This window comes from Hemiscyllium ocellatum, chromosome 3 (assembly GCF_020745735.1).
Source record: "Hemiscyllium ocellatum isolate sHemOce1 chromosome 3, sHemOce1.pat.X.cur, whole genome shotgun sequence".
In the NCBI taxonomy this organism is placed as follows: domain Eukaryota; kingdom Metazoa; phylum Chordata; class Chondrichthyes; order Orectolobiformes; family Hemiscylliidae; genus Hemiscyllium; species Hemiscyllium ocellatum.
In genome coordinates, this window is record NC_083403.1 from 100,882,714 (window position 1) to 100,898,259 (window position 15,546).

General features: G+C 40.4%; 1 protein-coding gene across 12 annotated transcripts in view; it reads left to right on the forward strand.

Annotated features, from left to right (window-relative positions):
• Positions 1 to 15,546, forward strand: part of dst (dystonin) — a 624,072-nt gene that overhangs the window by 358,726 nt on the left and 249,800 nt on the right. For 11 of the 12 annotated variants that reach the window (XM_060852081.1, XM_060852129.1, XM_060852093.1 and 8 more), the window contains 2 exons: positions 4,299 to 4,454; positions 13,684 to 13,917. In XM_060852081.1, the coding sequence (XP_060708064.1) occupies positions 4,299 to 4,454; positions 13,684 to 13,917 (390 nt within the window). Of the gene's footprint in view, positions 1 to 1,380; positions 1,615 to 4,298; positions 4,455 to 13,683; positions 13,918 to 15,546 lie in introns of all 12 variants that reach the window. The other variant, XM_060852179.1, reaches the window with a different exon arrangement.

Below are 15,546 nucleotides of genomic sequence, written 5' to 3' on the forward strand. Positions count from 1 at the left end.
TATTTTTTGATGTCTTTGATAGAATTGAAATTAGATGGAATTATTGCTCCTATTAAACGGCTTCTTAGCACCACAGTTACCTGAGCTGGAAGAGTCAGAACACTAGGTGAGTTAAATTCATCAAGTGGGTGGCAGTAGCAAAAGCAGGTTTGGCATTTGTTATTTTTGGGAACCAACCAATTTGACATGCTGGTGTTAATAAGGAGGCTTCTGCTGTCATGATGTCTACATGGCTCTTATTGAGTTGTTTCCATTGCATATGCATCCAACAAAGTGGGATAGCCCGTATCACCTCTTCTCAAATTAAAATAGTTCTGATATTTTGATTTATATTTTTGGTTGCAAAAGTGTGCTTTGTGTGTTTAATGGTTATAAAAGATATTGGCTTGACTTTATGGTCAGTAAAGAATGAATAGCGCTCGCCATTTTGACATTTAGATTTGTCCACAGGCTTTCTGTGAGATCTTGCACTGCAGTTTAAAGTAATTAGAGTTTACACTGTCCTGTTCAGGAGATATGGACCTGTCTAAACAGGGCAAGTAGCTATAACTCACTTTTACCAACCTGACTGAAGAATCCTGACTGAGCCATAGAGTCTGAACTAGGAAGTTAGAATAATTGAATTCATATTTTACTTTGAACATGATTTTATGGAGAGATGCAATGAAAGATGTGATGAAGAGAGAAAAACAAAACTAATTACTTTTTGAAATAAAATCTTTAAATCTCCAACATTAAATCAGAAGGAGTGAATCTCCATACTTATAAAAAAATTGTACTACCAGGGAGTTTGACAGCAATTGAAAGTTATTATGCTGCTATATATACACTTATACTTGGGTGGACAAGCCCTAATATTTTCTGGAGTATTAGTTATATTGTAAGTACGTACAACTAGCCTCATGCCTTCCATGTTGAGTATTTTGATGGGGTACCAACATTGTGAGTTGAGAATGTGGTGCTGGAAAAACACAGCAGGTCAGGTAGCATCCGAGGAGGAGGAGAATCGATGTTTCGGGCTTAAGCCCTTCATCAGGAGTCATCAGGATTCCTGATGAAGGGCTTATACCTGAAACGTAATTCTCCTGCTCCTGGGATTCTGCCTGACCTGCTGTGCTTTTCCAGCACCACACTCTTGACTCTGTTCTCCAGCATCTGCAGTCCTCACTTTCTTCTACCAATGTTGTGACTTCTGTAGAGTAACAATCGATGTCCGACAGCATTTTCATTATTTCCATGTTTGACAGTGCATGTGTAGTCATTAGAGGTTGCTGTTCAATTTACCCTTTAACAACAGTGAATTCTGATAACCTCACTGTTATTTTTACATAAACCATTCTGTAGAATATAACTATTGACACCATTCCCTTCTTCTTGCAGGATTTGGAGAAAACCTTGACCAATTTGAAAATTCAGCTTGATACTACTGCATTTGACATACAGTTCTTTGTTTCTGAACACGCAGTGGACTTCTCTCCACAGGAGAACAGGAAACTACTCAAACATTTGAATAGTACCCAGACATTGTTTAAAAGTGTGATGGAAAGATTAACAGTACAGGTGGAGGCTTTGAATCTTCAATTACAGACCAGATTAGAGCTGGATGATCAGAAGGTTTGAGTTACTTGATTGTGGACACTTGGCATGATACATAACAAGATTGTCTGCAATATGCTTCTATGAAATTTATGGAATGTTCTCCTTTATCAACATTCCTTAAACACTGGGATTGAGATGATCTGAAGGCTCTGTTCCTATAAAACATGATGACACACAGGACTTAGATGAACCTCTGTCATCAGTAAAGTCATCTTGTACTTACATCAACCCTTAACTTATTCCCAAGGCAGCTACCAGGGGCATTACCAAACATTGATTATCATTGAGCTCCCTTAGGTGAAATTAGGACATACGGGTGACCAAATGCTTACTCAGAGAGGTTTTATGGACCATCTTTCACACGAAGAAAAGCTGGAGAGGAGTTGAACCTCAGGGAGAAAAACTAGAGCTAAGGGGTATACAGTCAATATGATGTGTGGCAATTATGAAGCAAAGTAAATCGGGGGGAGCAAAATGCCAGAATTGGAGGAATGTTGATATCTTGGGGGATAGCAGAAATGGAGAAAGTTACAGAAGATAAAGAAGAGCAAGGCTATGGTGTGGTTTGAAAACAATAAAGGAAATGTAAAATGGAGGTGTTGCTGACATTCATCAGTGAGAGGTGAAGGAATATAGATACCTTAGCTTTATAATTTGGTGCTTCCTCATCTTCTTTGGCTTCTATCCTTCAAAGTAATTTTCAATAAGTCACCTCAAAAATCTGCAAATGTCATACAATTGTCTATTAACAGTTACCAATATTAAGGCCATAATGAAAGTGTATTTTAGTTCACAGCAAATGTTTAGTATTTGATAAAAATGCTTCATCAGTTTGGAAATAAGATTTTAGAAGGTTTTTTTTGAATGGAAAGAAAGATAGAGTCAAAATTATGAAAGTGGACCCTGTAGATATCAGTGTATAAATCAGTCTTTGAGCCCTTGCAAAATCTCTCCAACTTTGATGTAAAAGTAAGTCACTGGATGGGTGTAGAGGGTTTACCATTTTGAAATGTCATCTGTGTCTGATTCACAGAGTGGCTGTGTCTTAAACACACTTGCATCTTGCAACACAACTATATAGCCTGTTTAATCCCTTGAGCCAGCTATAATGAAAAATTGAGACTGACTACTAATGCAAGTACAGCGTACCATGGCTAAAAATGGAGAACTGACTCATACCTGAGCAAAAGCCATGACTTTGGGGTCATGCTATAAACCTGGTCAAGAGATAAAGTACGTCAAAACAGTTTCCATTGGCCAGCAGAAAGTACAGGTTTACAAACCAGGGAAGAGGTGACAATTTTATTTTAAGTGTGGCAGTCTGAAATTCTGATCTGGAATGCACTGCTTTAGAGAGCGATGGAAGTAGAAAGGGGACAAATTGGAACTTGAATTCACACATGTAAAGAAAAGATTTGCAGCGCTATGACAAGAGAGCAGGGACATGAAATTAGCCAGATGGCTGTGGTGAGCAGTGAGCCAAATGTTGCTGTTCTGTGCTGCATCAACCTGCTGCATAGTTAGATCATTTGATTCACAGAACAAGTGATCAACTTAAATTTAAGTTCTTCATTTCTGCACATAAGGTGTCACTGTTAATGCAGAATTCTGCAAGAAGGTGCTTATTAACCAGGTCTAGAGCTCATCAAGTTTACGCAAATAGAATTCTCATCCCTTGTCATTGCATCAATGTCTTGGAAAATACATCTCTGAGCAGAGATCAAAGTGCCTAGGAAGTGTTAACCAATACAGAAATAAAATAATGCAACTGCTGGAAATGCATGGAGAAGAGTTAACATTTCTGTTGATGACCATCATCAGAAACAATTGTTTCTGGAAATGTTAACAAATCCTTGCCATCTTGCTGAAGCCAGAGGATATTTAAAATATCACTCCGTCTCTTAGCCATGATATGTCAGGTACTCAGAATCTCTCATGTGATCAGAACTCCAATGTCAGTCACTCAGTGATGAAGTGTCTTGGAGTTTGATGCTGTTTTCTGAAGATTGTGGCTCCCACACATCTCGATGCACTTCAGTGTAATTTTCTTGAGCTTCACGTAGTGTGAAATATATTGCAAATGGAATGCGTGTGAATTTCATTAATGCATCAAATGAAGCAATGTGGTTATTTAATCCTGGTATTATGCCACACTTTGTAAGTAATTTGCAGCATGTCACTGCATGAGTTCATCATTTACATAACATTAAGCAAGTTGATGAGCACTCAAAATATTTTTTGTTTAAAAAAAGCACTGCTTGAAATTCAAATACTTTCCACAATGTGGCTAACGCTGCTCTGTAGATCTTTTTACAGATGACTGCTTGCTGTATTATTCATTCACAGTCTCTCTCTCTCTCTTTTTCTCTCTCACTCTCGTCTCTTGAGAAAAAAAACCTGAAGCCTAAGGCCATCTGAACAAAGCAAATTAAAAGACAGCTGTTATCTTTCTGCTTGCATGACAATTGTGTGGACGTGACACTGGTGGAGCTAACTCCTTCGTGAGATACACTCATTTATTTAATCAAATTTATCGTAACCCATCTTCTTCACTTGTTTGGTTAACTGCTATCATGTTTGCAGCATACACTGGTGAATTAGCATAGATATTTATTGTAGGGAAGGAAAAGACTGCCTTAGCAAGAAATGAGAGCAAAATAACTGAGATGGTGTGTTTTTTCTATGCATTGGCAAAACAGGCATTCGAAGAAAAGCAAGGAGAGTGTAACAAGAAATTACAGGAAATGTGCGATTTACTGATGGTGACTGAAAATAAAATCATTGGTTATGAGAGTGGAATGTCCATCACTGGTGATAACTTAGCTAACTTACAACAGCATCAGATGGAGCACCAGGTTAGTGATACAGTGCATGTTTTAATAAGTTAGAAATGTATTAATGATGTAACTTTATGAAACTCTGAGGTCAGCCGGGCAGGATCCTGCTGATTACATCCCTGGTGGGGTTTTGGTTACAGACGTGCTCAGAATTTCAAGAAAACAGCCATTAGTTATCACACATAACCAATCATTAGTGTGCAGCTTGAATGATTTAACTGTCAACTGAATCCTCACTACAGGTCTGTTTCTCATAATAATATTACAATTCCTTTATATTAGTTTATATTCGGGAGTCCATAGGTGTATGTCAGTGGTCATCACTTTGTCAGGATTCAGCCACATCTAACATTGCAGCTGGATAGGCCACTACACCAGGACCAGGAAACTCACCTCTGATTTCATGCATCTGTGCTAGCATTGATCTATGGGTCAAACCAGATGAGGGCTAGTGTCCACTTTGGAAGGAGGACAATGATCTCCAACCATCCTTTTACAAGTGCACAAAAACAGTGCTGCCTTGATGGATGTGACAGAAGAAATGATATTCTGTTACTGGTGTTGAAAGCATCGCAGCTCAGCTGCATGGACAGCTATGAAGTTCATCATCAACACACAGGGTGCTGTGGATCATCAATTGCAGTCTACCACAACCTCAACTGTACTGTAAAGCCACCAGAAACAGATGTGTAAGACAGACTGGACAGTCTGAATACAATCCATCTCAACTGTGATAAATCAAACTGTGATAAAGCTGGTGTTTCTAATGTGCATACCCTTCCAACATAGACCAAGTTATATTTCTTTCCCCCACCCAAAAGTCAAATTTAGACCATATCTGTAAACCGCAACATATTGTTCACAAGAGTAAATGAAGAAGAAAATGGAACCACTACTTAGCTGAGAGAGTTAGATCACAAGGATTTCTATTGTGGACAAGATTACTACAAAAATTGAATTCTGTTTCATTGCTTATCTAGTGGGATTTGAACTTGTAACCAAGGTTATTAGCTCATTACAATACTTCGACATTGCTGTACTTCATTAGTCTAGCAACCAAAGTGATATTGAAGACAGTAGTTCAAAACATGTGCTGTGTTTGCAGAGAGGAGTTTTTCCTGGTAAAGGAAGAATTGACACTGTAAAAATTAGGCTATTCAGCCCATCAAGTCTGCTCCATCATTCAATCATGGCTGATAAGATTCTCAACCCCATTCTCCCGCTTTCTCCCTATAACCCTTGAACCCCTTGATACTCAAAACCTTGATACTCACAATCTTAAATATACTTAATGACCTGGCCTCACAGCCTTCTGTGGCAATTAATTCCATAGATTCACCATTCTCTGTCTGAAAAGGTTTCTCCTTATCTCTGTTCTAAAAGATCTTCCCTTTACTCTAAGGCTATGCCCTCTGGTCCTAATCTTTTCAACCAATGGAAACATCTTCCCAACATCCACTCCATCCAGGCCATTCAGTAATCCGAGTGTTTCATTTTGATCCTGCCTCATCCTTGTAAATGCCATCAAATATAAACCCAGAATCTTCAAACGTTCCTCATATGTTAAGCTTTTCATTCCTGGGACCATTCTCATGAACTTCCTCTGAACACACTCTCAGGCCAGTACATCCTTCCTGAGATATGGGACCCAGAACTGCACACAATACTCCAAATGTGGTCTGACCAGAACCTTATAGAGCCTCAGAAGGACATTCCTACTTTTATATTTAAGTCGTCTCAAAATAAATGCCGTAACTGCATTTGCCTTCCTAACTGCTGACTCAACCTGCAAGTTTACTTTGAGAGAATCCTGGACAGAACTCCCAAGTCTCTTTGCGTTTCAGATTTCTGAATTTTCTCCCCAATTAGAAAATAGCCCATGCCTCTATTCTTCCTACAAAAGTGCATGACATCACATTTTCCCACGTTATATTCCATCTGCCATTTCTTTGCCCACTCTTCTAACCTGTCCAAATTGTTTCTGCAGCCTCCCCACCTCCTCAATGTTGCCTGTCCCTCTACCTATCTTTGTATCATCTGCAAATTTAGCCAGAATGTCCTCAGTTCCTTCATCTAGATCGTTAATGTATAAAGTGAAATTTTGCAGTCCCAACACTGAGCCTTGCGGAAAACCACTTGTCACCAGCTGCCATCCTGAGAAGGACCCTTTTATCTCCACTCTCTGCTTTCTGCCAGACAGCTGATGTTCTATTCATGCTAGCACCTTACCTCTAACACCATGGGCCATTATCTTACTCAGCAGCCTCCTGTACGGCTCCTTGTCAATGCCTTCTTGAAATCCAGTTGATAACATCCATTGGCTCTCCTTGGTCTAACCTGCTCATTACTTCCTCAAAGAATTCTAGCAGATTTGTCAGGCGTGACCTCCCTTTGATGAAACCATACTGACTTTGCCCTGTTTTACCATATATTTGCAAGTATTCTGAAATCTCATCCTTCACAATGGATTCCAGGATCTTACCCACAACCGAGGTTAGGCTAATCAGCCTGTAATTTTCCTTCTTTTGCCTTACTCCCTTTATAAAAAGGGATAGCACGTTAGAGATTTTCCAGTTCTCTGGGACCCTCCCTGATTCTAGAGATTCCTGAAAGATCATCACTAACACCTCTACTATCTCTTCAGCTATCTCCTTTAGAACTCTGGGGTGTAGACCATCTGGTCCAAGTGATGTATGCACCTTCAGGCCATTCAGTTTTTCTAGCACCTTCTCCTTGGCGTTGGCCGCCATACTAAGCTCTGCCCCCTCACTCTCTTGAACTTTTGGGATATTACTTGTGTCTTCCACTGTGAAGACTGATACAAAGTAATTATTTCAGTTCCTCAGCTATTTCCTTGTTCCCCACTGCTATCTCTGCAGTGTCATTTTCCAGTGGCCCAATGTCCACTTTTGCCTCTCTTTTGCTCTTTATATATCTAAAGGTACTGTTACAGTCTTCCTTTATATTACTGGCTAGCTTACTATCATATTTAATCTTCTCTTTATTTTGTTTTTGTTGCCCTCTGTTGGCCTTTGTAAGCTTCCCAACCCTCTAGTTTCCCACTGCCCTTCACCACACTATATGCTTTCTTTTTTGGTTTTATGCTATCCCTGACTTCCCTAGTCAGCCAGTGTTCCCTCAGCCTCCCTGCAGCATGCTTTGTTTTCCTCAGGCTGAATCTCTGCTGTGTCTCCTGAATTACTCCCAGTAACTCCTGTCATTGCTATTCCACTGTCTTTCCTGCTAGACTCTTCTCCCAGTCGATTTTACCCAGCTCCTCCCTCATGCTTCTATAGTTGCCTTTATTCACTCATAATACCATTTCCTCTGATTTTATCTTCTGCCTCTTAAATTGCAGAGTGAGTTCAATTCTATTATGATCACAGCCTCCTTGGGGTTCTGGGGTTCCTTCACCTCAAGCTCCCTTATCAAGCCTGTCTCGGTGCACAACACTCCCTAGTGGGCTCCACCACAAGCTACTCCAAACAGCCATCTCATTGACATTCCACAAATTCCTTTTTTGCATTCTACTGCCAACCTGAATTTCCCAGTCCACCTGCATATTGAAATCCCCCATGATCACTGTAACTTTGCCTTTCCTACACGTCTTTTCTAACTCCTGATGTATCTTGCACCCCAGCTCCTGATTTCTGTTTGGAGGCCTGTACATAACTCCAACTTATGTTTATTTTAACCTTTGCAATACTTCAATTTTACCCACATGGAATCTGCACCATCTGACCCTAATTTGTTCATTGGAACAGGTCCCTTCTTCCCCAGTACAGGTGCCAGTGTCCCATGAATTCAAAACCATTTCTCCTACACCAATCTTTCAGCCATGCATTTACCTGCTTAATCTTATTGACGTTGTGCCAATTAGCTGGTGGCTCAGGTAATAATGCAGAGACTATAACCTTTTTGGTTCTGCTTTGTAATTTAGCTCAAAGTTTGTGAAAAGATTTGTAGCTCGGGTGCTCGTTGTTGTGGTTCTGTTCGCCGAGCTAGGAATTTGTGTTGCAGACGTTTCGTCCTCTGTCTAGGTGACATCTTCAGTGCTTGGGAGCCTCCTGTGAAGCGCTTCTGTGATGTTTCCTCCAGCATTTATAGTGGTTTGTCTCTGCCGCTTCCGGTTGTCAGTTCCAGCTGTCCGCTGCAGTGGCCGGTATATTGGGTCCAGGTCGATGTGCTTGTTGATAGCTCCTAGCTGTTCATGGACCATTAGCAGAATGTCTGTCCTAGTTTTATCATTGTCGTTGGTACCTATGTGGACCATGACCACCGGATCTTTACCCTCCCACTCCAAGTTCTCTGCAGCCCAGGTGAGATATCCTGAATCCGAGCACTAGGCAGGCAACACAACGTTTGGCACTCTCGATCCTGGTCTCAGAGAACAGTGTCCGTACCTCTAACTATACAATTACAATAACACTTCTTCTTTCTCTAATGGCTCCCTGCACGACAGTGGTGCGATCAGTCAGCTCATCCTCCCTGCAGTCCCCATTGCCATCCACAAAGGGAGCAAAACTCTTGACCCTGTTGTACAAGGACAGGGGCTGAGGCTTCTGCAACTCTACCTCCTGGATCCCTCGAGCTGCCTCACTGACAGCCACACCCTCCTGTCCCTGACCACTGGCCAAATTCGAGTTAGTTAGTCGAAGGGGTGTGACCGTCTCCTGAAACACAGCATCCAGGTAACTCTCCCCCTTCCAGATGTGTTGAAATGTTTGAAGCACAGAGTCCAGCTCATTGAGCTGTCTAGTATTTATATTTCTTAGTAAAATAACAGTTAATATGGAGTATATTTTATTGTACATTTTTGAGTTGAGAAGTGTTCCATCTTTCAGATGGGGTATGAAATGGGTGAATGTTCTTTTGCTTCTAATGGTTCACGTGGACATAAGACATCCCATGGCTCTATTGGAAGAAAAATGTTCTCTCAGACATAGTCCCCTCATCCAATACCAGAATATTTACCATTCATTCATCTGATTTGCTACTTGTGGTACGTGACCATAAGTAATTTGCTATCCTGGTTGCTACTTTACAGCCGTGAATACATTTCTAAGGGAGGTCATAATACCTCAAAGACCTGATAATATATAGTTTAGATGCAGACTCTTTCTTTGCATTATTCATGACTTAATACAGCACAAACAATATTCAGTCTGTTGTGCTTGTAGTGCACTCAAAAGGAGCTATCCGGTTAGTTCCACGACCCTACTCTATGCTCGTGGTTCTGCAGATCACTCCTTTTCAAGAATTTATCCACTTCTGTTCTGGAATGTTATTGTTTAATCTGCTTTTACCAACATTTCAGGCCGCGCATTCCAGACGATCAGATCAACTCACCGCAACAAAAAAAAGCTAATTTCTTCTTTAAACACACTTGTAATGAACAAGATACCTTAACAGATAAAGCCTGAATGTGTTTTATTTTTCACAGAACTTAACAACTTTTGTGCTAAATGTGTGGGGAGTTGCAACACTTTTCCTATTGGAATCAGGAACTGCCAAATGTTTCACTTAAGAATACAAAAATGAAGAGCAAAAATGAGCCATTTGCCTGTGCCATCCCATCTGAGTCTCCCTACCTCCCAACCACCCCCCCTTCAAATAATCCTCCACCCATAAGTGCCCAAACCTCCTAAATTAATGAGCGAAATCATAACTGATCTTTAATTTTCATGCAATTTTTCCATGTAGTTGTAATAGTCTTTGATTCCCTTAGAGGCCAAAAAACTCAGGATCAGAGCTTTGAATGTACTCAATGATCAGCATCCACAGCCCTCTGGCAAAAAGAATTCAAAATATTCAGAACTCTCTGAGTGTAATTGACAATTTCTAGTTCAGCCTTTCCAGCTAGGGGAAAAAATTTCTCCATATGAGTCAGCGCATTGGAATCTTGTACACTTCAGTGACAGTCAATTTGTTTCTAAATTCCAGAGCATGTAGGACCATTCTTACTCAACCTCACCTCTCAGAATGTCTCCCTTACTTTAGGAGCTAATCTAGTAAACTTTCATTATGTTCCTCCTCTATTGGTTATGGAGACCTTTACGAGTAGTTGCAAAGTAAAGGTAATGTTCCACAAAACTCCAAGAATCTGGAGTTAAGAAACCATTGCTGATTGTTGGTAAAATCCATCTGGCTCATTAATGTTCTTCAAGGAAGAAAATCTGCCATCCTCACCTCGTCTGACCTGCTGCATGTAACTCCAGACCTATAGCATTTGTGATTGACTCTCAACTGCCCTCTGAAATGGCCGAGCAAGCCACACCATTCAAGGGCAGCTAGGGACAGGCAATAAATGATAGCTAGCTAACAATGCCCACGTTCCACAAGTGAATAAAAAAACTTATGGATGACATCGTAACTAAGAATAATAAATATAATAGTGTTACAGCATAGAAGGAGGTGCACTTAACCCATTGTGTCTGTACCAACTCTCTGCAAGTGCAATTCATTTCGTACTGCTCCCTACCCTATTCTCAATAAACCCTGTAAATCTCTTTTCAGATAATCATCCAATTCCCAAATGAAAGGCCCTGCCTTCTAAAACCTAGTCAGACACTGTGGTTAAAACATGTTTCCTCATGTTGCCTCTGGTTCACTTGCCATTCAACTTGAAAAGGTGGCCTTTGTTCTTAACCCATCACCCATAAGAACAGTAGTATAAAAACAAGAACTGTGAATGTTAGAAATCTGAAACAAAAATAGAAATGGCTGGAGAAAAACTCAGCAGGTCTGGCTGCAGCTGTGAAGAGAAAGTAGAATCAATGTTTTGGGAGCAGTGACTCTTCAATAAGAAGTTTCTCCCAATCTGCTCAGTCCAGATTCCTCATGGCTTTGAACACAAGCAGTCTAATTTGTCTGTTGTGAATATTCAAAGGACCATAAGATATAGGAGCAGAATTAGGCTATTAGCCCATTGATTGTGCTTTGCCATTCAGTAAGATCATGGTTGATTGGATAATCTTTAATTCCACTTGCTTGCCATTTCCACACAATTCTTGATTCCCTTCATTGATTAAAAATCTGTCTATCTCAGCCTAGAATGTAACTCACAGTCCAATCTCAACAGCCCTCTGCAGTAAGGAATTATGTTACTCTCTAAGAGAAAACTTCCTCTTTATCTCTCTCTTTATCTCAACTACATAACTGAGTGACCCTTACACTGAGATTATGCCTTCTGGTCCTACACTCTCACATAAGAGAAAATCACCTTTCCACATCTACCCTGTCAAGACCATAAGAAATGTATCCCATTCATTAAAGTTGCCTGTCATTCTTCTAAATTCCAATAAGTACAGGTCCACCCTACTGAAACTCTCCTCACAAGACAGTCCCTCTATACTCTATACTTAATGAACATTCTCTGGACTGCCTCCAATGCCAATGTATCTTTCTTAGAGTCATAGTACAAAAACAGACCCTTCAGTCCAACTCGTCCATGCCAACCAGACATCCTAAAGTAATCTCGTCCCATTTGCCATCATTTGGCCCATATTTCTTTGAGCCCTTCCTTTTCATATACCCATCCAGATGGTGTAATTGTACCAGCCTTCACCACTTCTTATGGCAGTTCATTCCATTCATTCACCCCCCCTCTGCATGAAAAAGTTGTCCCTTAGATCCCTTTTAAATCTTTCCCCTCTCACCCTAAACCTATGCCTGTAGCTTTAGACTCCCCTACTCTGGGAAAAAGACCTTGTCTATTCACCCTATGCGTGTCCCTCATGATTTTATAAACCAACCCTTAAAAAACCAACCCTTAGCCTCTGATGCTCCACGGAAAATAGCCCCAACCTATTCAGTCTCTCCCAATAGCTCAGACCCTTCAACCCTGGCAACATCCTTGTAAATCTTTTCTGAATCCTTTCAAATTTCACAACATCTTTCCTATAGGAGGGAGACTAGAATTGAATGCAGTACTCCAAAAGTGGTCCTGTACAGCTGCAACATGACCTCCCAACACCTATACTCAATGTACTGACCAATAAAGGCAAGCTTACCAAATGCCTTCTTCACTGTCCTGTCTACCTGTAACTCCACTGTCAAGAAACTATGAACCTGTACCCCAAGGCTTCTTCATATGGCAAAAGTCCCCTGGAACCTACTATTGAGTGTATTAAGTGTTTCCTTAGATAAGGGACCAAACTAGTTCGCAATATTCTAGCTGTGGTCCAACTAGTCCCTTCTATAGTTTGAGCAAGGCTTCCTGATTTTTTTTATCCCATTTCCTTTGAAATAAAAGCCAACATTCCATTTGCCTGCTTTATTATTCACTGAGCTTCGATGCCAGCTTTTTGTGATTCATGCACAAGGACTCCCAAATCCCTCTGAGCAGTAGTTTTCTCCATTTAAATAGTATTTAGCTCTTCTATTCTCCCTGCCATTGCGCTTAATCTCACATTTCCCCATATTCTATTCCATCTGCTAGGCTTTTGCCCACTCACATAACTTGTCTGTTCCTATCTGTAGACTCTTTGTGTCATCTTCACTGCTTTTTTGTGTCATGTCTTTATGAAAACTTCTGTGGCACTATTGTGAAAAGAGCACTGGAGTTCTGGCATCCTGGGCTAATTTACATCTCCGAATTAACGCTTTTACAAATAAATCATCTGGCCATTATAAATTGCTTTTTTTGTGAAACACAGTGCAAATTAACTGTTGTGTTTCCCACTCTACAGCACTTCCAAAGTACTTTATTTGCTATGAAGTATTTTGGCATGTGCTGGTCTGGTTCCTGGTAGGTGTTTAAATTTAACCTTTACTTCTTTTGTTTAACAGAGACAGCTAGCATTGGAAAGAGAAAAAGGAGATTTTATCTCATTACATCATCCCCTCAGATGCATTGTTTGCATAAAAACATAAGAATTAGAAGCAGGAGTAGGCCAACTGGCCTTCGAGCCTGCTGCATCATTCAGTAAGACCATGGCTGATATTTTCGTGGGCGTAGCTCCACTTACCCGCCTTCACACCATATCCCTTAGATTTTTCTTTGAACAATAAAGGAATTATCTTAGCTTTAAAAGTGTTTATGGAAGTAGCGTCAACTACTTCACTGGGCAGGGAATTCCATAGATTTACAACCCCCTGGGTGAAGACATTCCATCTCAATTTGGATCTAAATCTGCTCCTCCTAATTTTGAGGGTATGCCTTATTGTCCTAGTTTTACCCACTAGTGGAAACGTCCTCTCAACACCCTCTCAACTCTCAACTGTATTTTATTCTCATGTGTTTCAGGCCTTGCAGAAGGAAATTGAGGCAAACGCAGCCACTTTAGCAAATGTGGTAAATGCAACTGAACAGTTCTTAGAGAAGAACAAGGACAAACTCAAACCAGAAGAAAGAGATGCAATGGATAAGAAACTGAAGGACACCAAGTCAAAGCTCAATCGGTTGAGTGAGCAAGTGGATTCCAAACTCAAGAATCTGGACAATGCTGTAACGACTGCTCTCAAACAGGAGACTGAGAAGGTGCTGACGATTTATTTCTTCCTCATGACTATTGCTGAATTTGTCTTAACGGAGATTTCTGGATCATAGAATGTAATGTATATGACAATATTTAGAGTTTATTGCAAATAGTCAATGCTATTACCCAGGATGAGAAACAAAATCTAAGCGTTGGGTTTCAGAAAGTAGAATGGAGCAGAGAAGGTTAAACTGAGACTAAATAGAGGTCTTCAAGATTACAGTGGTTTGATAGGATACTTCAAGGTAAAATTACTTCCTCTGTTGAGTGTGTTAGTAATCAAAGGCCACACATTTACAATTATGGATTGATGATCCAGATGGAAGATGAGGAGAAATGTTTCACTTAATGTTGGGATCTGGAGAACTTTGCCTAAAAATGCAACGGAATCTAATTCCATGAAATGTGCAAGTTAGGTAAATTGCCCACACTAAGTTGCTCATAATATCCAGGGATGTGTAGCCTAGGTGGATTATCCATGAGAAATGCAGAGTTTCAGGGTTAGGGTAGCAGGGATGGGTCTGGGTGAAATGCCTTTCGGAGAGTTGGTGTGGACTTGAAGGGCTGAATGGCCTATGTCTACACTGTTGGGATTTATGATTGTAGGATTCTATGAATAAATTAAAAAGGAGTTGGATAGATACTTGAGAATGAACTTAATACCACAAAGTAGATGTGTGATATTAAACAAAGTCTAAAATCAAACAATAAAGGTTTATAGTCCAACAGGCTTATTTGAAATCACAAGTTTTCAGAGCCCTTGCTCCTTCCTCAAGCAGCTAGTGAGAGAGAATACATCAGATACAGAATTTATAAGTAAAAGATCAAAAGGTCGTACAACTTATGCAAATGTATTGAACAAACTTAGGTGGCTACTAATTCTTTAATCAGTTAGGTTGAAGGTGCAGGTTTTGATTGATTAATATGTAAATCCCAGAATTTCTTTTTAAGACCCTGCCCCAAGATAACTTCAGGTTTTATCAGAATAAGGGTGACACCTCAGGTCAGACACAACGACTACAGATGAATGGACACTGTGCAACAATCACCAGACAAGGATATTCTCTCCCAATGGGGGAACATTCAGTGGTCAGGGACATTCAGCCTCAGATTTTGGGTAAGCATCCTCCAAGGCTGACTTCAGGACACGCAATAATGCAGAGTCACCAAACAGAGACTGATAGCTGTGTTCAGTGCCTATGAGGACAGCCTCAACTGGGATCTTGGGTTCATGTTGCACTAAAAGTGACCCTTACCATGCTATGCACTCTCACATACACAGTCATATACACAGACTGTCTCACAGAAACACAAACAGAGGTAAATCCTAATTTGATGTGTAACAGGCTTTTAAAGAGAGGTTAACGAGAGTGCAGGAGAGACATTTTCCTGTGAAAATGAGAGATAGAAATGGCAAGCTAGGGAACCATGGATGGCAGGTGAAATTGTGAGATTAGCTAAGAGAGAAAAGGAAACATTCATAAGGTCGAGGCAACTGACGACAGACAAAGCTTGCAAAGAATATAGGGAATGCAGGACCAATCTGAAACGAGGAATTAAGAGGGCTAAAAATGGTTATGAAATATCTTTAGCAAACAGGGTTAAGGAAAACCCCAAATCTTTTTATTCAT